Here is a 27,638-nt window from a genome sequence, read left to right as displayed (position 1 = left end):
GGGGGGAGGACCAGTGTGCTAGCAACACACAGAGTGGAGGAAGACATCAGAGGAGCGGAGAGGGGGGGGACCAGTGTGCTAGCAACACACAGAGTGGAGAAAGACATCAGAGGAGCGGAGAGGGGGGAGGACCAGTGTGCTAACAACACTCAGAGTGGAGAAGGACATCAGAGGAGTGGAGGGGGGGGGGAGGACCAGTGTGCTAACAACACACAGAGTGGAGAAGGACATCAGAGGAGCGGAGAGGGGGGGACCAGTGTGCTAACAACACACAGAGTGGAGAAGGACATCATGGAGAGAGGGGGGGGGGCCAGTGTGCTAACAACACACAGAGTGGAGAAGGACATCAGAGGAGCGGAGAGGGGGGGGACCAGTGTGCTAACAACACACAGAGTGGAGAAGGACATCAGAGGAGCGGAGAGGGGGGGGACCAGTGTGCTAACAACACACAGAGTGGAGAAAGACATCAGAGGAGCGGAGAGGGGGGGACCAGTGTGCTAACAACACACAGAGTGGAGAAGGACATCAGAGGAGCGGAGAGGGGGGGGACCAGTGTGCTAACAACACACAGAGTGGAGAAGGACATCAGAGGAGCGGAGAGGGGGGGGACCAGTGTGCTAACAACACACAGAGTGGAGAAGGACATCAGAGGAGCGGAGGGGGGGGGACCACTGTGCTAACAACACACAGACTGGAGAAGGACATCAGAGGGAATCAGAGGAGCGGAGAGGGGGGGGGGGGACCAGTGTGCTAACAACACACAGAGTGGAGAAGGACATCAGAGGAGCGGAGAGGGGGGGGACCAGTGTGCTAACAACACACAGAGTGGAGAAGGACATCAGAGGAGCGGAGAGGGGGGGACCACTGTGCTAACAACACACAGAGTGGAGAAGGACATCAGAGGAGCGGAGAGGGGGGGGGACCAGTGTGCTAACAACACACAGAGTGGAGAAGGACATCAGAGGAGCGGAGAGGGGGGACCAGTGTGCTAACAACACACAGAGTGGAGAAGGACATCAGAGGAGCGGAGAGGGGGGGACCAGTGTGCTAACAACACACAGAGTGGAGAAAGACATCAGAGGAGCGGAGAGGGGGGGGACCAGTGTGCTAACAACACACAGAGTGGAGAAGGACATCAGAGGAGCGGAGAGGGGGGGGACCAGTGTGCTAACAACACACAGAGTGGAGAAGGACATCAGAGGAGCGGAGAGGGGGGGGACCAGTGTGCTAACAACACACAGAGTGGAGAAGGACATCAGAGGAGCGGAGAGGGGGGACCAGTGTGCTAACAACACACAGACTGGAGAAGGACATCAGAGGATCGGAGAGGGGGGACCAGTGTGCTAACAACACACAGAGTGGAGAGAAGGACATCAGAGGAGCGGAGAGGGGGGGGGAGGACCAGTGTGCTAACAACACACAGAGTGGAGAAAGACATCAGAGGAGTGGAGAGGGGGGGGACCAGTGTGCTAACAACACACAGAGTGGAGAAAGACATCAGAGGAGCGGAGAGGGGGGGGACCAGTGTGCTAACAACACACAGAGTGGAGAAGGACATCAGAGGAGCGGAGAAGGGGGGGACCAGTGTGCTAACAACACACAGAGTGGAGAAGGACATCAGAGGAGCGGAGAGGGGGGACCAGTGTGCTAACAACACACAGAGTGGAGAAAGACATCAGAGGAGCGGAGAGGGGGACCAGTGTGCTAGCAACACACAGAGTGGAGAAGGACATCAGAGGAGCGGAGAGGGGGGACCAGTGTGCTAACAACACACAGAGTGGAGAAGGACATCAGAGGGAATCAGAGGAGCGGAGAGGGGGAGGGGGGGACCAGTGTGCTAACAACACACAGAGTGGAGAAGGACATCAGAGGAGCGGAGAGGGGGGAGGACCAGTGTGCTAGCAACACACAGAGTGGAGAAAGACATCAGAGGAGCGGAGAGGGGGGGGACCAGTGTGCTAACAACACACAGAGTGGAGAAAGACATCAGAGGAGCGGAGAGGGGGGACCAGTGTGCTAACAACACACAGAGTGGAGAAGGACATCAGAGGAGCGGAAGGGGGGGACCAGTGTGCTAACAACACACAGAGTGGAGAAGGACATCAGAGGAGCGGAGAAGGGGGGACCAGTGTGCTAGCAACACACAGAGTGGAGAAAGACATCAGAGGAGCGGAGAGGGGGGGACCAGTGTGCTAACAACACACAGAGTGGAGGAAGACATCAGAGGAGCGGAGAGGGGGACGACCAGTGTGCTAGCAACACACAGAGTGGAGAAAGACATCAGAGGAGCGGAGAGGGGGGAGGACCAGTGTGCTAACAACACTCAGAGTGGAGAAGGACATCAGAGGGAATCAGAGGAGCGGAGAGGGGGAGGGGGGAGGACCAGTGTGCTAACAACACACAGAGTGGAGAAGGACATCAGAGGAGTGGAGAGGGGGGAGGACCAGTGTGCTAACAACACACAGAGTGGAGAAGGACATCAGAGGAGCGGAGAGGGGGGGGACCACTGTGCTAACAACACACAGAGTGGAGAAGGACATCAGAGGAGCGGAGAGGGGGGGGACCAGTGTGCTAACAACACACAGAGTGGAGAAGGACATCAGAGGAGCGGAGAGGGGGGACCAGTGTGCTAACAACACACAGACTGGAGAAGGACATCAGAGGATCGGAGAGGGGGGGGACACCAGTGTGCTAACAACACACAGAGTGGAGAAGGACATCAGAGGAGCGGAGGGGGGGGGGACCAGTGTGCTAACAACACACAGAGTGGAGAAGGACATCAGAGGAGCGGAGAGGGGGGGGACCAGTGTGCTAACAACACACAGAGTGGAGAAGGACATCAGAGGAGCGGAGAGGGGGGGGACCAGTGTGCTAACAACACACAGAGTGGAGAAGGACATCAGAGGAGCAGAGGGGGAAGGACCAGTGTGCTAACAACACACAGAGTGGAGAAGGACATCAGAGGAGCGGAGAGGGGGGAGGACCAGTGTGCTAACAACACACAGAGTGGAGAAGGACATCAGAGGGAATCAGAGGAGCGGAGAGGGGGAGGGGGGACCAGTGTGCTAACAACACACAGAGTGGAGAAGGACATCAGAGGAGCGGAGAGGGGGGACCACTGTGCTAACAACACACAGAGTGGAGAAGGACATCAGAGGAGCGGAGAGGGGGGGACCAGTGTGCTAACAACACACAGAGTGGAGAAGGACATCAGAGGAGCGGAGAGGGGGGGAGGACCAGTGTGCTAGCAACACACAGAGTGGAGAAAGACATCAGAGGAGCGGAGAAGGGGGGACCAGTGTGCTAACAACACACAGAGTGGAGACATCAGAGGAGCGGGACATCAGAGTGGAGAAAGACATAAGAGGAGCGGAGAAGGGGGGGACCAGTGTGCTAGCAACACACAGAGTGGAGAAAGACATCAGAGGAGCGGAGAAGGGGGAGGACCAGTGTGCTAGCAACACACAGAGTGGAGAAGGACATCAGAGGAGCGGAGAAGGGGGGACCAGTGTGCTAGCAACACACAGAGTGGAGAAAGACATCAGAGGAGCGGAGAGGGGGGAGGACCAGTGTGCTAACAACACTCAGAGTGGAGAAGGACATCAGAGGGAATCAGAGGAGCGGAGAGGGGGAGGGGGAGGACCAGTGTGCTAACAACACACAGAGACATGGAGAAGGACATCAGAGGACATCAGGAGCGGAGAGGGGGGGACCACTGTGCTAACAACACACAGAGTGGAGAAGGACATCAGAGGAGCGGAGAGGGGGGGACCAGTGTGCTAACAACACACAGAGTGGAGAAGGACATCAGAGGAGCGGAGGGGGGAGGACCAGTGTGCTAAGAACACACAGAGTGGAGAAGGACATCAGAGGGAATCAGAGGAGCGGAGAGGGAGGGGGGGGACTAGTGTGCTAACAACACACAGAGTGGAGAAGGCCATCAGAGGAGTGGAGAGGGGGGACCAGTGTGCTAACAACACACAGACTGGAGAAGGACATCAGAGGATCGGAGAGGGGGGACACCAGTGTGCTAACAACACACAGAGTGGAGAAGGACATCAGAGGAGCGGAGGGGGGACCAGTGTGCTAACAACACACAGAGTGGAGAAGGACATCAGAGGAGCGGAGAGGGGCGGGGGGGACCAGTGTGCTAACAACACACAGAGTGGAGAAGGACGTCAGAGGAGCGGAGAGGGGGGGGTGGGGGACCAGTGTGCCTACAACACACAGAGTGGAGAAGGACATCAGAGGAGCGGAGAGGGAGGGGGGACCAGTGTGCTAACAACACCCCGTGCATTGACATCCGGGGCTGAACAGCGGAGAATCATGTAGAGTTACTGACAGAAACCCCGATTTAAAGCCTCCCTGTCTGCCTGAAAACTCAAATGCACACTCTCACAGCTGAGCAGCGTGCACGCCTCTCACTAGTCACCAGAAACGGCCCCACTCTCACAGCTGAGCAGCACGCACGCCCTCTCACTATTCACCAGAAACGGTCTCATTCTCACAGCTGAGCAGCGTGCACGCCCTCTCACTAGTCACCAGAAACGGTCTCATTCTCACAGCTGAGCAGCACGCCCGCCCTCTCACTAGTCACCAGAAACGGTCTCATTCTCACAGCTGAGCAGCACGCCCGCCCTCTCACTAGTCACCAGAAACGGTCTCATTCTCACAGCTGAGCAGCACGCCCGCCCTCTCACTAGTCACCAAAAACGGTCCCACTCTCACAGCTGAGCAGCACGCACGCCCTCTCACTATTCACCAGAAACGGTCTCATTCTCACAGCTGAGCAGCACACCCGCCCTCTCACTAGTCACCAAAAACGGTCCCACTCTCACAGCTGAGCAGCACGCACGCCCTCTCACTATTCACCAGAAACGGTCTCATTCTCACAGCTGAGCAGCACACCCGCCCTCTCACTAGTCACCAAAAACGGTCCCACTCTCACAGCTGAGCAGCACGCCCGCCCTCTCACTAGTCACCAAAAACGGTCCCACTCTCACAGCTGAGCAGCACGCACGCCCTCTCACTAATCACCAGAAACTGTCACACTCTCATGCTCATTTACCCAAGCACTTAACGCTATTGACGTTTCTGCCTCAGCTCTGCTGTTGGCTATACATTTGTGCCTGCCTGACATTATTAGAGGCATCTGGCTCAAAAACAGTCTATCCCTGTGTGACCCATAGGCCAATGCTGAACCAAATGCTGAACCAAGCTGTACAGTGCTGTGGTGTTGTTGTGCTGACACAAAGTGGTACTAATGGGCAGCAGTAGAGATGAGACCCTGACCAGAGACCAGTGTTGTGTGCAGTCTCTCTGTTGCACAGATGAGCTCTCTGTCTGGCAGGGCATTACTAGTCCATCATCATAGAGTTAAAAGGCTGTGGAATAGGAGTTGAATAGTGGGAAGTCCAGGCCTCAGGCTTGGAGGAACCATCCAGATGGGATTGGGTGGGGGTGGGTGTGTGTGGAACCTGACCTGTCTTCCATGGCAGCAGAGGGGGAAGAAGGGAGGGAGGGAGGGAGGAAGAGGAGCTGGTGGGTGAAAGAGAGATAAATATTGACAAGAGTCGGCACAACCAGCAGCCATGGCTGCTTCTAAATGCTATTTTTCAATGCGCAATCTCTCTGACCTAGATTGAGAGCTCTTTGTTCTCTTATATCTATCAGTAAAGATTTCAAAATATTTCTATCTAGTCTCTTCTTTTTCCTCCCGTTTCCGTCTTCTCTGTCATTAGGTAGGCAGTAGTCATTTCTCTCTTCTTCCTTTCTTTTGTCTACTTTTCTTTTAGATTCTACATTTTTGGACGGCGTTATTCTAAATAGCTGTTAGATATAAGGAGAGTGTCGGCTAATGGCCGTCACTGGAGACCTAGTCCTGTATGGTGGTAATGAGCGTGTGCACAGTTGGAGAGTTATTATATCTCGCTAAGCACAAGTTCTCTCTCGCTCTTTTCTCTCCCCCACCCACACACTCTTTCTCTCTCCTTCTGACCCTTCCTCTCTTCCTTTCCATCCCCTCTCTCTCTCTCTCTCTCTCTCTCACTCTTTTCTCTCCCCCACCCACACACTCTTTCTCTCTCCTTCTGACCCTTCCTCTCCCTCTCTCTCTCCATCCCCCTGTCTCCAGGTTCATCTCTCTCCCTAACGGTGTGCTCCAGATCTTGGGGACAGTTAAGGAGGATGGGGGTGCGTACCGCTGTGTGGCCTCCAACTCGGCCCGGAAACGCTTCAGCCAAGATGCCATCCTCACTGTCACTACGGGTATGTTAGTCTCTCTCTCTCTCTCTCTCTCTCTCTCTCTCTCTCTCTCTCTCTCTCTCTCTCTCTCTCTCTCTCTCTCTCTGTCTCTCTGTCTCTCTGTCTCTCTGTCTCTCTGTCTCTCTGTCTCTGTGTGTGTGTGTGTTCTTTACATGGATGTGTTCTTTACATGGACTATTTAGTGGTTGGCATCCTGCTGATATGTATTTCCTGGAACTCTGCTGGAATGAGAGAGGTAAAGACACAGAGGCGGCTCCAGACCTATGGTCTCGTGTCTGATATCAGCAGGCTGTAAGCAGCATCTCCACACCCACGTCTCTTCCCGTCTGAAAAAGGTGCATTTCTGATGGAGATAAATCCTGGCCTTTAATTGGCTCCGTCAGACTTCAGTGTCTGGGGAAGGTCTACGTCTAGATCTGCTTCTATGTGAGCGTTTGCACACACACACAGAGGGAGACATAGACACACACACACACAGAGAGAGGCAAAGACACACAGACCATCTAGCATCAGAAACATGTCTGAGTTTTAATAACTATTGACCTTGTTGCCTGTACACAAGACTGAACTGTGTAGTAATGCCTGCACCCTGTGGAACAGCTAAGGAAACAGAGATGAATCACCTCTCTGCAGCATGTGCACACACACACACACAGAGGCAAGCACGCCTCTGTGTGTGACAGAGACAATGCACAGAAGCGAATGGCAGACTGATGGTGAGGACACTAGCTTCACTCATTCGACTGTGCATTATGTTGATGCCTCGATGCTACTTGACACGCGTATACCTTCTCTCTCTCCCACACACACGCACGGATGTGTACACAAACACCACACAACACACAGTCACATATTTCACACACCACTCTCACAGACAGCCTGAGCAGGTGACGAGATTACAGCATTTTACAGCTTTTTCCCACTTCCCAATATCCAACAGACTGTGTGAACTAATGCTAACTTACAGTAGCAGGTATTTGGTGTGACACAAAGCCCTGCTGCCTTAGAAAACTGGAGGTCATAGAAGAAAGGCGTCACATGAAACGCAAATCTAATGCCATCACATCGCTAGCCTTCACTGTGGAGAGGTTTATGATTTAGAATGCCTGAACACAAATGCATTCTCCCTGACAGAATGATGCTGAGCACGTCACCTCCACTTATTCAATTGTACATTGTCTATACCTTTTACATACCGAACAAATATATCAACGCAACGTGCAACAATTTCAAAGATTTTTACTGAGTTACAGTTCATACAAGGGAAACAGTCAATTGAAAGATATTCATTAGGCTCTAATCTATAGATTTTAAAATGACTGGGCAGGGGTTCAGCCACCCACTGGGAAGCCAGGCCCAGCCAGCAGAATGAGTTTGTCTCCACGAAATGATTACAGACAGAAATACTCCTCAGCACCCCTCATCAGACGATCATGCAGGTGAAGAAGCCGGATGTGGAGGTCCTGGGCTAGCGTGGTTACACGAAGTCTGTGGTTGTGAGGCTGCTTGGACACACTGGCAAATTCTCTAAAACGACGTTGGAGGCGGCTTATGGTAGAGAATGAACATTAAATTATCTGGCAACAGCTCTGGTGGACATTCGTGTAGTCAGCATGCCAATTGCACACTCCCTCAAAACTTGAAAAGGGCTGGCATTGAGTTGTGTGACAACTGCACATTTAAAAGCGGCCTTTTATTGTCTACAGCACAAGGTGCACCTCTGTAATGATCATGCTGTTTATCTTGGCGAAGGAGAAATGTTCACTAACAGGAATGTAAACAAATGTATGCACTAAATCTGAGAGAAATAAGCTATTTGTGCGTATGGAAAATGTCAGGGATTTTCAGATCATGAAACATGGCACAAACACTTTACATGTTGCATTTATATTTTTGTCCAGTTCTCTCTCTCATGCACGCATACACATGGCACACACACTCTGAGCACAGAACTTACACAAAACCCTATCAAGGCACATCCTGGGAGAACTCGACTGGCCCATTTTTAAAGCCCTCATGCATAAGCAAGTAGTGCTGTATGAATGCTCAATGATTAATTAATAATGTGCTTACAGTATCCCAGGAACCCTGCTGGAGCTCATTATCATAATGTAGGCTCTGAGCAGAGAGACAGGCAGAGCAGGCCCCGGCACAGGCAGTGTGATGGGCCTCCCTTCCTACCATAATTACCCCTAGAGCCTCTCACACAGAGCCACTAAAAATAAGGGCCTCATCTGCTCTGCTAATGCACACTTCTATTCCTCCAAGAAAACGATTGAGATTTATTTAGTCATATAATTTGGCAGAATTACACCACCAGGCTCTAAGTTAGGCCCTCACTGCCTCTCCTCCATTATCTGACTCGCCCCTCTCCCTCAGATGCCCTCTCTCTCTCTTTCTCTCTTTTTCTCTCTCTTCCTCTCTCCATCTTCCCCTCGTTTCCTCTCTATCAGTCCGTCTCTACAATAAGTGACTCCATACATAATATAGAGCCTTCTGCTCCTCTCTTAAGCCCATTGGGGCAGCTAGCTAGCCTGGTTGTGCTGCATTCATTCTGTTTTAACCAGGCTAGTAGCTAGCTCTGTCTCCTCCACTCCTCTTCCTGACAGTGCTGCTTGCTGTCCTAAACAGTGTTGCCAACGATTTTTCAGTGAGAATCTCTATTGGCTCCTTGATTTGTTGCTATAAGTCGCTAGATGACGTTTGGCATTGCCGCGACGACGTCACAACACCAATTGGCCTTGACCCTCCGAGCTGGATGACCATTCCCAGTTGTCTTAAATGCACTGAAGTCGAAAGTCGTACATTTCTGACAAGGGCCCCAGCATTGTCTTATATCAGATAGTTTAGGCAGGGTTGTGGTGCTGAGTTCATTAGTAGGTCATTTGTGGTGTTAGAATGACGCTGTCTGATATGAGACATTGATGGTTAGTTGGTTGTGTGTGTGTCTGTGTTGTGTCTACATGCACAGGTCCTGGCCCTGCCCAAAATGAGGTAGTGATCGTGGCACCTCCCCAGAATGCCACGGTGGTGCAGGGGCGTCCAGCGGTGATGGAATGCATGGCCCAGGGGGGGCAGCCCAAACCCCTGGTGTCCTGGAGCAGACAGGGTAAGACTCTCTCAATCCCTCCCATCGGTCCATCTACAGGGGCTCCCGAGTGGCGCAGCGGTCTAAGGCACTGCATCTCAGTGTAGGAGGCGTCACTACAGTACCTGGTTCCAGGTTGTATCATATCCGGCCTTGATTGGGAGTCCCATAGGGCGGTGCACAATTGGCCCAGCATCGTCCAGGTTTGGCTGGGGTAGGCCGTCATTGTAAATTAGAATTTGTTCTTAACTGACTTGCCTTGTTAAAGGAAAACATTTAAAATATCAGTGCTAGAGGCGTCACTACAGACCCTGGTTCGATTCCAGGCTGTATCACAACCGGCCGTGATTGGGATCCCATAGGGCAGCGCACAATTGGCCCAGTGTCGTCTGGGTTTGGCCGGGGTAGGCCATTTTAAATAATAATTTGTTCTTAATTGACTTACCTAGTCAAATAAGAAATACAATACAAATAGGCTCACTACCAATGTCACAACGAGAGGCTGGTCCATACTTTGGTACTAGGCTCCTGTGTTATTCCTGTAATATCTTCATTGTGTTTCATATTTCTACCTTTGCTGACAAAACAACTCTAGTCGTCACAGAGGTCTCACAGTGCTACCTAGTGACTGAATATGCTCATTATACTTTTCTGTGATTGGCATTCAACCGCTAAACTGAGCTAGCATGAAATGCCAAGTGTTGTGTGTGTGCAGCTACAGTTTTTAATTGCGTTAGTTTGGTCTTTTCTGATATTTTTTTCTCTGAAATCCCTGGTCTCTTCTCTGTTCCTTTCTGCTCTTTCTCCTGGACACAGACGGGAAGCCCATCGCCACCGACGTGGTTGTCCTGGAAACCAACCTGGTGATCCCCAACACACGGCGTTACCATGCGGGGGTCTACGTCTGCCGTGCCAACAAACCCAAGACCCGCGAGTTTGTCATAGCTGCAGCTGAACTGCACGTGCCAGGTAAGAAAAATAATGTGTGAGTGTGAGAATGGGGTATAGATTGCATGTTTGGCTTCGGTCTTAAAGATCTGGTTTGCATGTTTGACTTCGGTCGTACAGCTGTGGTTTGCATGTTTGACTTCGGTCGTACAGCTCTGGTTTGCATGTTTGGCTTCGGTCGTACAGCTCTGGTTTGCATGTTTGGCTTCGATCGTACAGCTCTGGTTTGCATGTTTGGCTTCGGTCGTACAGCTCTGGTTTGCATGTTTGACTTCGATCGTACAGCTCTGGTTTGCATGTTTGGCAGCTCTGGTTTGGTCGTACAGCTCTGGTTTGCATGTTTGACTTTGATCGTACAGCTCTGGTTTGCATGTTTGACTTCGATCGTACAGCTCTGGTTTGCATGTTTGACTTCGATCGTACAGCTCTGGTTTGCATGTTTGACTTCGATCGTACAGCTCTGGTTTGCATGTTTGGCTTCGATCGTACAGCTCTGGTTTGCATGTTTGACTTCGATCGTACAGCTCTGGTCCTTTTCAGTAAATTGTAATATATGCTGCTGTGAAGGATTTTTTTTTTCTCCTAAGGATGTTTCTCTATTTGCATTCTCCCAGCCCCACCAGTAATCCTCCAGCCCCCAGAGACTGTGTCTCTCTCTCGGGGAAACACAGCCAGGTTTGTGTGTAACAGCTCTGGGGAGCCTCCCCCGGTGCTGCACTGGCTGAAGAATGGCAAGCCGGTCAAGTCTAACGGACGGGTGAAGACCCAGAGCCCTGGGGTGCTGCTCATCAACCAGCTGGGCCTGGACGACACAGGGTACTACCAGTGCATCGCTGACAACGCCCTGGGGACGGCCTGCGCCACAGCCAAGCTGTCTGTCATTGTGAGAGAGGGTCTACCCAGCCCACCACACCAGCTCTCTGCCACGCCCCAAACAAGCACCACCGCCCTCCTCACCTGGGAACGGCCCGAACACAACAGTGACCAGATTATAGGCTTCTCTGTGCACTACCAGCCCACTTCAGGTGTGTGTGTGTGTGTGATGGACAAACCTACAGGCTTGTATGTATGATATCTATCCACAAGGACGCTAGCTAGTTTCAAGTGTATAGGCATTAACATACATAGGTGCCTGGTTCCTTGGTAGCATGGTAGAGAATGACACTGTCAGGTCAGGCTGAGTGTGTCCTGTGCTCCTGGTAAAACACAGAGCTTGTGTGGTCCACAGGCTCTGATCACATGGAATACCAGTTTGCTGTGAACAACGACACCACAGAGTACCATGTGAAGGAGCTACTGCCACACACAGCCTATACCTTCTACGTGGTGGCCTACTCCCCCATGGGAGCCAGCCGGCCGTCACGGCCCGTCACCGTGGAGATGCTGGAGGACGGTGAGTAGGCGTGAAGACCACAGACCTCACTTCTCAAGGGAAAATAACAGTGACACGGTTAGATCTAATCCATACGACAGCCAACATGAGTCATTGTACACTTGCGAATAAATAGACCGCACGGCACAGTCAACTGTAATACGACCTATATTATGCACCAATGACGCACAAAAGTAGATATTGTTGCCCGTCAAACAACTATGTGATTCTACTTGGTTGCTAAGAGCTAATGTAATGAATAAAGTGGTTTAGTAGCCTGCAGAATAGTATGGTTGATGTATGGATACTAAGAGTGTCCTGTACCTGATCTGACATGCTGTACTCCCCTGTGCACCTCCAGAGAATATGATCGGCTACTTAAGTCACCAGACACTAGATCCAGGGATAGCTGTAATGACACATTAATACCAAGAATGTCCTGCCATGCTCTACCCCACAGTACCCAGTGCCCCTCCACAGCTGTCCCTGCTCAGCACCTCCCCTACAGACATCAGAGTGATGTGGCTGCCCCTGTCCTCCCAGCACAGCAGAGGAGCTGTCACCCGCTATCGCATCGACTACTCCACACTGGAACAGGGTGAGCCCAGCGCCATCTACTGTCACGGAGGCCATAGTACTACACTGCTGTCCTGTGTTATTACAACACTGTCTGGTATTAGAAAGTGGTGGTACATGTGTTCATGTTTCAGGAAGAACAATTGTGGATTTTAAACATGAAGTATTGAAGAGTGACTTAGGGTATAAGCCCAAAGCATAAAGTGTTCTGTTCTATCCATGGTATACAATGAGTCATCAGGTCTTCCATAATAGGATAATGGATTGTGGTGATAGTGTGCCATGAGTGGCCTTTCAAGAAGATGGGTTGCATCTAATGTGTGTGTGTTTACTGCAGTGGACAACGTGTTTTCTGTGGAGGTGGGGGGGAATGAGACTCAGCTTACCTTGCGGGAGCTGCAGCCTAACCAGGCCTATCGGCTGCGGATGGCGGCAGGAACGGGAGCAGGTTTTGGTGTGCCGTCAGAGTGGAACCAGCACCACACCCCAGCCCACTTTAACCACAGCATGGGTGAGACCTCTCTATCTGTCTGTGTGTGTGTGTGTCACACTCTCTCACACACAACCTTCTACTTCAGCATCAATATCCACCACAATAAGTGACCTGACCCGGTATGGTCTTTAACCTTTATTTATCCAGGTAATCTCATTGAGAACATTTCTTTTTCAAGATAGACCTGGGTCCAATCAAGACAGCAGCAGGGGGAACAAAGTTTCAGAAAATTCAAATAAAAAAAATCACATTTTATACACGTGTTTAGCAGATGTTATTGCGGGTGTGGCGAAATGCTAGTCAGGCATGCAGTAATAACAAGCACACCATAAACAAATGCTAGATGTAGTAAAACTGATATATATTATTATTATTATCCTTGTACATAAGAGCAGCCTCCACTTTCCCATTCTCATGCTAGAACTATCACGTTTCAGGAGAAGACTCAGGTGCAGACAGTGTCGAAGTAACAAACGTTTATTACTAGAACAGGGGTCAGACAAAACGACAGGTCAAGGGGTAGGCAGAGGTCAGTAATCCAGAGTGGTGTGACAAGGTTACAGAACGGCAGGCAGGCTCAGGGCAGGCAGAATGGTCAAGAACCCGGGAAAACTGGAAAAGAGGAACTAGAAAAAGACGAGCAATGGGGAAAACGCGGGTAGATGAACAAAACAAACTGGCAACAGACAAACAGAACACGGGTTTAAATACACTTGGAATAATGTGGAAAATGGGCGACACCTGGAGGAGGGTGGAGACGAGCACAAAGACGGGTGAAACAGATCAGGGTTTGACAATAACTAAGTACACTAGCACTGAAAAGAACACTGCGGCCTTCCATTCAAGCTGACTGTTCATGGCTGGGCAGTGTCATGTTGTTGAATATACCTTCACCTACACATTTGCATCAGCCATACAATTGCTCTCCATTCAGGGGCAAGGCAACATGGCTGACTGTGCCTCTTACAATGTATGTGTCTGAGGTTCTTGGTAAAGGCAGAAGATCAATTTCGAAGAAATGAATAGAAATCTATTCAATCCTTTTCTATACAGTGACTAAGCTCTCACGAATGCCATTCATTCACATGAGAAGAAAATCTGTTAATACACACTAGAAGATAATCATACTGAATTGTCAGTTCATGTGAATAATGGCTGGAATAGAAGAAATGGAATGGTATTTGAACACACACAAACCAGTTGATACCATTCCATTAATTATCATAAGCTATTACTATAATCCCATCCTCCCCAATTAAGGCGGCACCTGTTCTAGATACAGGTCTATAGAATTATATGATTTAATGTAATAGTCATTAGGAGATCGTCAAATTGAGTTGGTACAATAAATCAATGTCTGGATCTTGTTTTGTTGAATCATGTTATAAAGGTCCAGTAACGTTGTTTCACGCTGGCGCCTTGTTTGCTTTTCGTCTTTCCCAGTGATCTTTGCTCCCACAGAGCTGAAGGTTAGGGCCAAAATGAACTCCCTCCATGTCACATGGCAGCCTCCGCCCAATCACACGCAGATCTCCGGCTACAAGCTCTTTTGCAGGGAGGTGGTTGGTGAGGAGCTGACCAATGGGGAGGCTCATCCTGAGAGGGTGAGGAGGATGGAGGCCCACACCATCAAGCTCCGCAAGAGGGTCAAACATCATGAGGTCTCTAGTCTGGGTGAGTCTGGGATGTTCACATGCCAGTGTTGTTGTTTAAATCCCTTCCTACTGGTCCAGGTGATATTATTTGTTTGGAGAAATGTGACTCTTAATAACATGTTTGGACCTCGTGGTCATTATGCCAGGCTTTCTTGTGGTTATGTATAATTTGGTGTGTTTGTGTTGCGATACGTTTCTATATATTTCTCTGTGTGTGTCAGTCCCTGACAGACTATATGAAGTGAAGGTGTGGGCCTTCAATAAGCAGACGGATGGCTATGCTGCAGGATGGAAGGGCAGGACGGAGAAGGCACATGGCAAAGGTGTGTCTATTCATTCATCGGTGTTTGTGTGTCAGTCTATTCTGTCTGTCAGTGTTAAAGAAAGTCTGTACAATACCAATATTTGTGTATAAACTGGCAGTGTGTTTTTGCAGCGCCCCCTAAGGGGAACCCCCCTCCCCTGCCCCCCAGCAGCATCAAGGCTACAGCCAACAGCTCCACATCCATCTGGCTGCGCTGGGAGAAACCTCGCTTCAGCAACGTCCGCATCATCAACTACACCGTACGCTGCAGCCCGGCGGGCATCAGAAACGCATCGCTTGTTTCCTACTACACCAGGTCAGTCAGTGACCATCCCAAACACAACACATCTCCTGGTCTCCTACTACACCAGGTCAGTCAGGGACCACCACCACCACCACCCCAAACACAACACATCTCCTGGTCTCCTACTACACCAGGTCACTACACCAGGTCAGGGACCATCCCAAACACAACACATCTCATGGTCTCTTACTACACCAGGTCAGTCAGGGACCACCACTACCCCCAACACAACACATCTCCTGGTCTCCTACTACACCAGGTCAGTCAGGGACCACCACTACCCCCCACAACACAACACATCTCCTGGTCTCCTACTACACCAGGTCAGTCAGGGACCACCACCACCCCCAACACAACACATCTCCTGGTCTCTTACTACACCAGGTCAGTCAGGGACCACCACCACCAAACACAACACATCTCCTGGTCTCTTACTACACCAGGTCAGTCAGGGACCACCACTACCCCCCACAACACAACACATCTCCTGGTCTCTTACTACACCAGGTCAGTCAGGGACCACCACCACCACCACCCCCAACACAACACATCTCCTGGTCTCTTACTACACCAGGTCAGTCAGGACCACCACCACCACCACCCCCAACACAACACATCTCCTGGTCTCTTACTACACCAGGTCAGTCAGGGACCACCACCACCACCACCCCAAACACAACACATCTCCTGGTCTCTTACTACACCAGGTCAGTCAGGGACCACCACCACCACCCCAAACACAACACATCTCCTGGTCTCTTACTACACCAGGTCAGTCAGGGACCACCACCACCCCCAACACAACACATCTCCTGGTCTCTTACTACACCAGGTCAGTCAGGGACCACCACCACCACCACCCCAAACACAACACATCTCCTGGTCTCTTACTACACCAGGTCAGTCAGGGACCACCACCACCCCCAACACAACACATCTCCTGGTCTCCTACTATACCAGGTATTCAGCTTCTTTTAGAGGAAAATGGAAGTTCCAAATTCCATTATCTGAAGTTCGATCACATTAAAGAAGCCCTTTTTGTTGAAATGTAATATTTCTTCCAGAATGGCTAAATCGATATTCAGGTTATGAATGCAACGAAGGACGTGCAAGTTTTCCCATTTCTCTTTTTTTTTCTCTCCCAAACTGTGTTTTGCAGCTCTGCTCAGGAGATCCTCTTGGGGGCGCTAAAACCCTACACCCGCTATGAGCTGGCTGTGCAGTCCAATGGAGGAGACGTGGTTGGTCCCTTCAGCGGCACCGTGGAGGAGTCCACTCTCACTGACAGTAAGTCTCGCCTGTTCTCATCAGTGTAGTGGACAAATCTGTGCATCCAGTGTAACATAAAGGTGGATGCTTGTGTTCAATCTGCTCTGTCGCTCACTTTCACTTCCTCTGTGAGGGTGTTTTTGTTTCTGACAGAGGTGTGTAGTTCGTTGGTGTATGTGTGTTTCTGTTTTACTATCCTTGTGGGCACCAGAAGTCCTCACAAGTATAGTAAAACAAGGAAAATACGGACCAGTGGGGTGATTTTGACGGTCCCCACAGGGAAAAATGCTATTTTAGGCTTAGGGGTTGGGTTTAGTGTTACAATTAGGGTTAGGGTTAAGGTTAGGTTAGTTTTAGGGTTAGGGGTTTGGGGTTACGGTTAGGTAAAGGGTTAAGGCTAGGGTTAGATTTAGGGTTAGAGAAAATGGGATTTTGGATGGGAATCAATTATTTGGTCCCCACAAGGATAGCAATACAAAACTGTCTATGTGTTAGACTGAGCAAGTGTGATTGAGGCAGGTTAACAGAGAAGGGATTCATCTTTAGGGGCATAGGGAGATAATTGGCAGGGCCCGTCAATCAGTTCAGCCAAGTGGTGTCAGGGAGGAGCCAGGGATGAGTGCTGATCTAGGATCAAGTCCTCTCTGTCTTATTCATTATGATCTAAAATGTCAAACTGATCCTAGATCAGCATTGAGACACTTTGTGAATACTGGCCAGGAGGGGCCAGTCAGCAGGGGATTCATTACCAGGGCAACAAAGTAGGGGTCTTTGGTTTGACACAGCCGGAGTAGCTGCCTGCCGGATCCCATACTACCGCCCTCTGTCACCTGAGACCCAGTCCCTGCCCTCAGCCCCCACTTTATGACCAGGTGGCAAGGGCACTTTGACCCAGAGGAGTGTCACACCTGTCCCAGCCAGCCACACAAAGCCTGTGTGGCCAGCCCGCTGTGGTGCTTTATTTCTGTGGTGTGATTACTGACTCCCCCCTCCCCTGTGTCCCCAGTACCCTCCACCCCCCCAGCAGAGCTGCAGCTCAGTGCCTTGGACTCCTCCTCTGTGTTGGTGAACTGGCACCCGCCTGTGGAGCCCAATGGCATCATCATCAGCTACAGGATCCTATACACCATCAACCTCAGCCAGCCTGAGCACCTGTGGAACAACCTCTCCCAAGATGGTGGGTGGTTGGAGCTGCGGCTGTTGCGAGGAACTGTGTGGGTTCTATAAGTGGATGCAAATGAGACTGTTAATGACTCACACACTTACCTCCCTCTCCCTCCCTCTTAGGGACCATCATGAGTGCTGAGGTAGCAGGGCTGTCTAGTGGGACACGATACTTCTTTAAGATGAGGGCATCCACTGAGGTGGGGGTGGGGCCTTACTCCCCAGTGAAGGATGTGCACACTCCTCCCAGGAAATATGGTGAGTGGGTCTACTGTCTACACATACTGTGATGGTGTGTGTGTCATCACTTACATAAGTATTTCCTAACACACACACACACACACACACAGAGTCCTTTTAAAGTAGTTAATCCATCCCTGCCAGTGGGGCAGAGAAGCCTGCAGGAGGCTGTCACTTTGGGGAGCCTGTGTCATATCTCTCCTCACTCTCTGGCCTCTGAGGTAAATATTAAAGGGGTAGCCTCAGCACCGGCTGCACCCAGAGAGCTCTGTGACTCAACTTCATATCTGACTTTGAGAAGCAGAAGAGCTGCGGATGACACCTTGTCTATAACCACGGTGAAAGGGGCCTGTGACGGAGCGGCTCATTCTATGGCGGCTTGGCAGAGAAAAAGAAAGAAGGATATGTCCACACTGTTGAATACTACTGCAGTTTCATTGGGCTTCTCAAGGAGACCTCCATCAGTCATTATCTATTTGTAGCCCAATTACACTTTGTCCATCAGAGAATAATGAGCACAACAGCTAAACTCGAGCATCTAGAAGCAAGTCAGGAGAGAGCTCCATGCAGAAGCAAAAGGTCATAACATTGGCGCTAGGGGAGTCCTTCCTCCTTTGGTAGACAATCTAAGATGACCGAGTATTCTGGTCCTGCTGAGTAGTAAATGCAATGTGATTGTGGGCGGGCGAGAGCGGAGCGAGTACCATCTGTCCTCTCTCCACTCTGCTGCCAGATAGACAGCAATTGCCCAAGCTCAATTAATATCTCCCTCCTTGGTGTGAATTGGTTCCTTCATGGCCCGCTGAAATTGATTGAGCGGTGGAATCCGGCTGTCATCATACTGCATATACACTATATTATCATTCATCCTCCCACTTACCTTCTGTTCTCTAACTGCTTCCTGTGCTGACAGGTTCAGATACTCATCCAGTATCTCGTCTGTTTTCTCTCCCCGTTTCCTGCATGCCTTCCTGGGCTGTTCTCTATAGAGCTGGACATCCATGCAGTGACTGGCATCATAGTTGGTGTGTGTCTGGGGCTGCTCAGCATGCTCCTTTGTATGTGTGTCAGCTTCCGCAACGGCAAGGCCAGGTAAGAAGAGGCCACCTGAAAGCAAATGACTCTTGTCTGTTTTAGTATGTCTACTTTAGTATGTACGTCTAGGATTTGAGGATCATTAAGCTTTCACTGGCATTGTAAGATTTAAGGGTGTGTGTGTGTGAAGCTGCAGCAGCAGAGAGACAGACAGGCAGATGTTGGGGAGTGTGTCCTGAAAGACAGAGCACCACAGATGGCTGCTGCTCTTGGTCTATTATGAAGCTGTGCGGTTAATGAGCAGGAAAGAATATGAAACAAAAGTCATGTTTCCCTGCATTGGGTTTGGCAGGGAGAGCAGTAAACTGATTTAAATAGAAGTGGAGGTTTTGGAGATGTTTTATATAGCTACAGAATTAGGATGACTTTTGTGTGAGACCCAGGGGGGGTCCATGTCTTCATGCTGCACATTTGACATTTCAGATGTGAATAATTTTGAATAATTTTGCATTAATATGGAACAACTATTATTACTGTCTGTTTTGGTATTTAGCTCCTTTGAATTCCAGTGTGTACTATAGTGAATCCAGCTAGCCATCACAATTTGAGATGGACTGACAATATTTTGTTCATCCTACTGTTATAGTTGTAATGACTGTCTATGACAATGCATTCCTCATATTTGTTTTTTAAAGGATAATTTGCCAACATCCCAATGAGCCCTTCCTTTATCTACTTCCCCAGGCAGATGAACTCATGGATACCATGTCCATGTCTCTTTGTCCAGTATGAAGGAAGTTAGAGGTCATTTCGCGTTAGCACAATGACTGGAAGTCTATGGTATCTGCTAGCATGTTAGTATATACCTATAAGAGGTCGACCGATTATGATTTTTCCAACGCCAATACCGATTATTGGAGGACAAAAAAAGCCGAGACCGATTAATCGGCCGACTAAAACAAAAAAAACTGTTTATTTGTAATAATGACAATTACAACAATACTGAATGAACACTTATTTTAACTTAATATAATACATCAATAAAAATCAATTTAGCCTCAAATAAATAATGAAACATGTTAAATTTGGTTTAAATAATGCAAAAACAAAGTGTTGGAAAAGTAAAAGTGCAATATGTGCCGTGTAAAAAAAGCTAACTTTTGAGTTCCTTGCTCAGAACATGAGAACATATGAAAGTTGGTGGTTCCTTTTAACATGAGACTTCAATATTCCAAGGTAAGAGGTTTTAGGTTGTAGTTAATCTAGTATTTATAGGACTATTTCTCTCTATACCATTTGTATTTCATTAACTTTTGACTATTGGATGTTCTTATAGGCACTTTAGTATTGCCAGTGTAACAGTATAGCTTCCGTCCCTCTCCTCGCCCCTACCTAGGCTCGAACCAGGAACACATCGACAACAGCCACACTCGAAGCAGCATTACCCATCGCTCCACAAAAGCCGCGGCCCTTGCAGAGCAAGGGGAGTAACTACTCCAAGTCTCATTGCGAGTGACGTTTGAAACGCTATTAGCGCACACCTAGCTAACTAGCTAGCCATTTCACATCGGTTACACCAGCCTAATCTCGGGAGTTAATAGGCTTGAAGTCATACACAGCGCTGTGCTTGCGAAGAGCTGCTGGCAAAACACACGAAAGTGCTATTTGAATGAAAGCTTACGAGCCTGCTGCTGCCTACCACCACTCAGTCAGACTGCTCTATCAAATCATAGACTTAATTATAACATAACACATCGTTTCCGGATTCGACCATATTTCTATCATCTCGAAAACAAGTCTTATAGTGAAATACGGAACCATTCGGTATTTTATCTAACGGGTGGCATCCCTAAGTCTAAATATTCTTGTTACATTGTACAACCTTCAATGTTATGTCATATTTACGTAATATTCTGGCAAATTAGTTCGCAATGAGCCAGGCGGCCAAACTGTTGCATAACAACTACTCTGCGTGCAATGAACGCAAGAGAGGTGACACAATTTCACCTGGTTAATATTGCCTGCTAACCTGGATTTCTTTTAGCTAAATATGCAGGTTTAAAAATATATACTTCTGTGTATCGATTTTAAGAAAGGCATTGGTGTTTATGGTTAGGTACAGTCGTCCAACGATTGTGCTTTTTTCGCCAAATGCGCTTTTGTTAAATCATCCCCCAGGGTTGCATCGATTATATGCAACACAGGACACGCTAGATAAACTAGTAATATCATCAACCATGTGTAGTTAACTAGTGATTATGATTGATTGATTGTTTTTATAAGATAAGTTTAATGCTAGCAACTTATGTTGGCTTTTACTGCATTTGCGTAACAGGCAGGCTCCTCGTGGAGTGCAATGAGAGACAGGTGGTTAGAGTGTTGGACTAGTAACTATAAGGTTGCAAGATTGAATCCCAGAGCTGACAAAGTAAAAATCTGTCGTTCTGCCCCTGAACAAGGCAGTTAACCACCACCGTTCCAGGGCCGTCATTGAAATTAAGAACGTGTTCTTAAAACTAGTTAGGGATAGGCGGGACGCAAATGTCTTAACTGGCCAATTACCAGGGGAAATGCAGAGTGCCAGATTCAAATAAAATACTATAAAATTCCAACTTTCATTAAATCACACATGTAAGATACTCAATTAAAACTACACGCCTTGTGAATCCAGCCAACATGTCAGATTTTTAAAATGTTTTTCGGCGAAAGCATAAGAAGCTATTATCTGATAGCCTGCACCATCTGCACCAGCAGTAAACAAAGGAGTTAGCATATTTCAACCCTGCATATAAAACATGCATTACCTTTGACGAGCTTCTTTTGTTGGCACTCCAATATGTTCCATAAACATCACAATTGGTCATTTTGTTCGATTAATTCCGTCCATATATATCCAAAATGGGGCGGCAGACTAGCCTAGTGGTTAGAGTGTTGGACTAGTAACCGGAAGGTTGCGAGTTCAAACCCCCGAGCTGACAAGGTACAAATCTGTCGTTCTGCCCCTGAACAGGCAGTTAACCCACTGTTCCTAGGCCGTCATTGAAAATAAGAATTTGTTCTTTAACTGACTTGCCTGGTTAAATAAAGGTTAAAAAAAAAATGTCCATTTATAAAGCGCGTTTGATCCAGAAAAAAACAGATTACAAAAAACGCAACGTCACTAAATGTTTCAAAAGTTGCCTATAAACTTTAGGTATTTTTAAACGTTAATAATCAATCAAATTGTAGACGGGGCAATCTGTGTTCAATACAGGAATGAAAACAAACCAGCGCTGCTTTTCACGTCTTGCGCAACTCACAAAAGTGTTACCCAGTTCCGAGTTGGCCTACTTCTTCATTGCACAAAGGAATAACCTCAACCAAATTCCAACGACTGGTGACATCCAGTGGAAGTGGTAGGAACTGAAAACAGGTTCCTATGAAATGTCCCTTGGCAATGACAACTCAGGGAACAGAGAGGGGGGGGGATTCTGAACAGTTAGTCCTCGGGGTTTTGCCTGCTACATAAGTTCTGTTATACTCACAGACATGATTCAAACAGTTTTAGAAACTTCAGAGTAATTTATATCCAAATCTATGAATAATATGCATATCTTATATTCTTGGCATGAGTAGCAGGAAGATGAAATTGGGCACGCTATTTATCCAAAAGTGAAAATTCTGCCCCCTAGCCCCAAGAGGTTTAACTGACTTACCTAGTTAAATAAAGGTGTAAAAAAATCGGCCGACAAAAATACCGATTTCCAATTGTTATGAAAACTTGAAATGGTCCCTAATTAATCGCCCATTCCGATTATTCAGTCGACCTCTAATACCTATAGACTTCCAGGCATCGCAATAATATTAGTTAGCATTGGCTCGCGAAACTACCTCCAACTTCCTTCGTACTGGACGCGGAGACATACAAATGGTATCCACGAGTTCATCTGACTCTGGTGAAGTCAATAAAGGGCTTCATTGGAAAAATCTAGATGTTTTCCTATAAAAACCACAATTGTTAATGATCATCCTTGTATTTTTACTGTGCTCTGAGGTTAAACCATGTGCAGTGACATAACTCTAATCCTTAACCTGTGTCCCTTCTCTGTGCTGTGTAACCAGAGAGGTGTCTGGAGGGCTGGACTCCACTGCTCTGCCCCCACAGTACCATCATGGGTGTCGGTCTGTGCCCACCATGGTGCCAGAATGCAGTGATTGCCATGAGCTAGAGACCCTGATGCCCCTGGGCAGCCTGGACCATGAACATTACTGCGCCCAGCCCCTCACAGAGCCCACTGAGGAGCACAGCCTCATGGGTAATGTAGGAATAGGGGACGAAGCCCTAGGAGCTGAGGTCATGGTGAGTAGTCAGGACACTAGATACCACACTAGAAACAACTACAAATATAGTACTTTTCAAGGTTACTTGTTGAGTCGTGTTTTTCTTCTGACCTTGTCATTCTCCAGGCTGCTTGGAATGGGTCAGTTAGTCGTAACTGGGCCAACCGGATCACCAAATACAGGGATACCATCACAGAGGACTCTCTAACGCTCAACAATGGAACTTTGGACATGGCCACCATAGAGAATGGCAAGGTGTGTGTGTGTGTGTGTGTGTGTGTGTGTGTACAAGAATAAGAGGTAGATGGGGTAGAAAGTGGTTTGTGTGTGTGTGTGTGTGTACAAGAATAAGAGGTAGATGGGGTGGAAAGTGGCTTGTGTGTGTGTGTGTGCAAGCATGCGTCTAGAAGAGCAGTAAGAGCTGGTTTAGAGGTAGTGGTTTGTGTGAGAGCTGAACAGGAAGTAATGAAACAGTGAACGAGGTGTCAGGATGACGTATAGCTAATTAGAATGTGACACTGGCTGAAAGCTGAATGAGCCGCTTGATCATGCATCTGATAAATGAATTACTCTGCCACTGTTAAGGCACTCTCATACCCTTCAAAAGTGTAGGAGGGGAAAGCTATAATTAATCTATAATGAATCCCTCGTTTATTTTGCAGTCACACCTCATACCACCACTGCTCTATTTTACTGGTGACATTTCAGTCACATTCTCAGTGATTTAATTTAGAGAATGGTATGCAGTTCAAAAAGCTGGATAGCATAGCAAGAAATAATGACTGTGTTATAATTGTATTATGGCTGCCTTTCATTTATGATTGACACCACTGGTGTAAGGTAATTTACAGTTGTATGTTAATACAGAACAACAGGAGTACAAACACACTGCCTTGTAGGACTCCACTGTTACATGGGCTGACTGTATGAAATTACTGTGTGTTTCAGGGCAACCCTGAGGACCAACTGGACTCCTCCCTGTGCAGTAGTAACCAGGTGGAGGCAGAGGTAGTAGTTCACTCTGAGCTGAACGACCTGGAGAAGGAGCAGCAGGAGGCGCAGAGTGACACGGAAGAGGACTCTCAGGCCACCAGGGGGCCTTCACTGTCCGAGGCAGCTTACTCCCCAGTCAGACAGCCTGCCCAGGCCCCTTTACACCCAAAGGGGACACAACATCCAGGGGAGCCAGTGAGACAGCCTGCCCAGGCACCACATCTTCCAGAGGAGCCAGTCAGACAGCCTGCCCAGGCACCACAACACCCAGGGGAGCCAGTCAGTCAGGCTGCCCAGGCACCACAACGTCTATCACCAGGGGAGGAGTCCCTACAGACACAACCCCTGCCCAAGGTCCCATCCGGCCCTGTCCTGGAGCCAGTGTCCAATCACAATGGGCAGCCAGAGGGCATTGTTGAGGGCATGGTGGGCGTGGCAGCGCAGCTGACTGTAGATGTGGGGCGGCACCCGGAAATGGGGCTCACCAACGGCTTCCACTCTACCAAGCCCCTGCGGCCAGGGCAGGAGACCCTGGGGAACAGGGACTCCAGACACTGCCCCCTCCCCCGCCCCCTCTCCTTTTGTCAGCGCCGGCCTTGTCCACTCTAACTCAGCAGTGCACAGCTACCTGTGCCCTTAGCAAGAGGAACAAACCCCCACACAAAGACCAACTGGACTTCTTTCTTTTTCTCATTCATTATGAATCAAATGTTTTGTTTTTTAAAGCACCTCAGTATCTGATTTTCTTCTTCCTGGCTCAGTTTTATAGGTACTTTGAATCCATTGTTTTATATGTGTATATATACAGTATATATTTTTTAGCGCTAGTATGTATGGGTATTCATTTTGTTGCATAGCAGCAGTATGTTGTCTGGCCTTAATCTGTAATTTGCTACAGGCTCCTATTACAGACGTACGATGACGGAATCATAGTGTAGAAAGCAGGATATTCCTTTTTTCATAAGTCTTGACCTGTTGGACTCTTAGAATGAGTGTGGGTGTGTGGTACTTCAAGACCTACCTTTGGTCAGCTGATGATGGTGGAGAGGCTCTTGATTCAGCAACCACGATGAAGATAGAGCAGAACCGTGACCATGTGGCCCTTTCACTCTCACTCTGGCTCCTTTCAAATGACTGAGCTGTTCCTATTGGCTGTTCCACTGTATGGATGCTGCCTGCCCCAGCCCCAGGAATGAAGCCTTATATTTAGACACAGTGCAGACCTGTCTCTCTCTCTCTCTCTCTCCAACCTCCTGCTGTCTCAGGATCCACACACACATTCCCTGAATGGAGCTTGGGGGTCTCAGGTGCCTAATATTTTAGGAGCATTTTTAACCTCTGTATATTTATATAGATGATTATATTCAATAAAAATAGGACAAATATGTTGAAAAGGGAAAATAAATGAGGCAATTGAAGATAATTTGAAGGAACCGCATACAGTACATGTAGTTGATATAGATGGCATTATTTTGGGGGGGGAGGACTAGATGAGATGTGTAGGTGTATGACAAAATAACACATCTTATAGCAGCGGTCTCCTGGTTTTGCTCCCAGTCAACAGCACTACCTCATTTCTTTACAGGATGGTTTGTTGGTGATTTTAATAGTGTCATGCAGATAGGTGCATCTTTTAGAATCTGTTTTTTAACTGTTTAATTCATAGCCTTCAATACTTTCAGGAATAATTTCCTGTCCCCTTCTTTCTGTATACATCGATGCGTATTCCCTACAGGAAATGACACGTATGGTACATAACGGCCTGTCTCAGATCTGTTTATTGCCCTTTTCCCCTTTATCAGTCGTTCCATTAGATTTGGGTTTCCAACTGTCGTCACATCTACTTTGGACCGGAAAAGATAAAAAAAATTTAATTTACCAATTACCGCAAATCACTTTTCAACTTAGGTAAATAAAGCAGCATTTTAGTTCCCAGGCCTAATATATGGTAGCTTGTTACTAGACCTACTACATATGAACAAGGCTCCGTCAGGAGGCCTCACGCTTTGTGATGCCATCTCACTCATCCTTTCTCAGCTATGTCTAAGCTCCTCCCTCTGCAGGTGAGGGGGATGGAAATATCATAGAGAAATAGACCTAGAACCCACTTCTATTTTCAGACATATTTCCTGTCTTTCTTTGTACTTTTGACTCTCGCCAGCCTGAGGTCTTTCACAATATCACATGTAAAGTCTACACCCCTTTGAACTTTTTTCACATTTATTTTGCGTTACAAAGTGGAATTAAAATGGATTTCATTTACATTTTTATATACTCTGTAATTTTAAAGTGGAAGAAAATTTCTTTTTTTTTAAAGATTCATGAAGAAAAAAAAAACTTTAATATAACTTGTTAGGTAAGTATTCACCCTCCTGAGTCAATACATGTTAGAATCAGCTCAGTCTTCTTGGGTCTTCATAAGTCTCATAAAAGCTTTGCACATCTGGATTGCGCAATATTTTCCCATTTATTCTTTAAACAATTCTTCAAGCTCCGTCAAGGTGTTGGGGATAATGGCTAGACAGCAATGTTCAAGTCTTGCCCTACAAATTCACACAGATTTAAGTCAAAACTGTAACTTGGTTCTCAGCAACATGCACTGTCTTCTTGGTAAGCAACACCAGTGTAGATTTGGCTTTGTGTTTTAGGTTATTGTCCTACTCAAAGGTGAATTCCTCTCCAGGTGTCTGGTGTAAAGCAGACTGAAGCAGGGTTTCCTCTTAAGATTTTTCCAGTGCTTAGCCCCGTCTTTTCTTTTCATCCTGAAAACTCCCCCGTCTTTGCCGATGTCAAACATACCCATACCATGATGCAGCCACCACCATGCTGGAAAATAAGAAGGCAGTAACTCTGTGATGTGTTGTGTTGGATTTGCCCAAAACATAATGCTTTGCATTTAGGCCAAAAGGTGTATTCATTTGCTGTTTTTTGTTGTTGTTGTTGTAATATTACTTTAGTGCCTTGTTGCATACATATGCATGTTTTGGAATATTTGTAATCTGTATATTTGTATTCTCTTTTAACTCTTGTCATTTAGGTCATTATTGTCGAGTCACTACAATCGTGTTGGTCCATCCTCCGTTTTCTCCCATTTACAGCCATTGAATTCTGTAACTGTTTTAAAATCACCATGGTGACATCCCTAAGCAGTTTCCATCCTGTCCTGCAGCTCAGTTCAGAAGGACAACTGCATTTTTGATGTCTTTAGGTGGTTTAATACATCACCCACAGCGTTATTATTAACTTGACGATGCTTAAAGAGATATTCAATCTCTGATTTGTTATTGTTACCCATCTACCAATATCTGCCCTTCTTTGAGGCTTTCCAAAAGCATACCTGGTCTTGTAGTTGAATCTGTGCTTAAAATTCAATAGTTGACTGAGGGACCTTACAGATGTTGTATGTATGGTGGACAGAGGAAGGGTTAGTCGTTCAAAAATCAGTTCAACCGCTATTATTTCACACAGAGTCCATGTAACTTAATGTGATTTCTTCAGCCAAATGTTACTTCTGAACTACTTTAGGCTTGCCTAAACAAAGGGGTGAATACTTGTGCAAGAGCTATATTTCAGTCATTTCAGTTGTATTAATTTGTAAACATGCGTAGAATGT

The 27,638-nt window shown here is 47.8% G+C and overlaps 1 protein-coding gene across 1 annotated transcript in view; it reads left to right on the top strand.

The window, feature by feature from the left end:
* LOC112264188 (immunoglobulin superfamily DCC subclass member 4) overlaps window positions 1–25,410 on the top strand; it is a 64,971-nt gene extending 39,561 nt beyond the window's left edge. The window contains exons 4-20 of the mRNA XM_042330877.1: window positions 6,134–6,267; window positions 9,236–9,373; window positions 10,169–10,321; window positions 10,915–11,325; window positions 11,529–11,693; window positions 12,133–12,270; window positions 12,586–12,759; window positions 14,185–14,415; window positions 14,618–14,719; window positions 14,833–15,016; window positions 16,164–16,291; window positions 17,280–17,450; window positions 17,561–17,695; window positions 18,667–18,769; window positions 22,814–23,051; window positions 23,159–23,287; window positions 23,981–25,410. Coding sequence (XP_042186811.1) covers window positions 6,134–6,267; window positions 9,236–9,373; window positions 10,169–10,321; window positions 10,915–11,325; window positions 11,529–11,693; window positions 12,133–12,270; window positions 12,586–12,759; window positions 14,185–14,415; window positions 14,618–14,719; window positions 14,833–15,016; window positions 16,164–16,291; window positions 17,280–17,450; window positions 17,561–17,695; window positions 18,667–18,769; window positions 22,814–23,051; window positions 23,159–23,287; window positions 23,981–24,634 — 3,388 coding nt within the window. The 3' untranslated portion in view covers window positions 24,635–25,410. The remainder of the gene's footprint in view (window positions 1–6,133; window positions 6,268–9,235; window positions 9,374–10,168; window positions 10,322–10,914; window positions 11,326–11,528; window positions 11,694–12,132; window positions 12,271–12,585; window positions 12,760–14,184; window positions 14,416–14,617; window positions 14,720–14,832; window positions 15,017–16,163; window positions 16,292–17,279; window positions 17,451–17,560; window positions 17,696–18,666; window positions 18,770–22,813; window positions 23,052–23,158; window positions 23,288–23,980) is intronic.
* Window positions 25,411–27,638: the final 2,228 nt, after the last annotated feature.

The sequence above is a fragment of the Oncorhynchus tshawytscha genome, linkage group LG12, assembly GCF_018296145.1.
Source record: "Oncorhynchus tshawytscha isolate Ot180627B linkage group LG12, Otsh_v2.0, whole genome shotgun sequence".
Classification (NCBI taxonomy): domain Eukaryota; kingdom Metazoa; phylum Chordata; class Actinopteri; order Salmoniformes; family Salmonidae; genus Oncorhynchus; species Oncorhynchus tshawytscha.
This window is presented reverse-complemented; position numbering and strand designations above follow the sequence as displayed.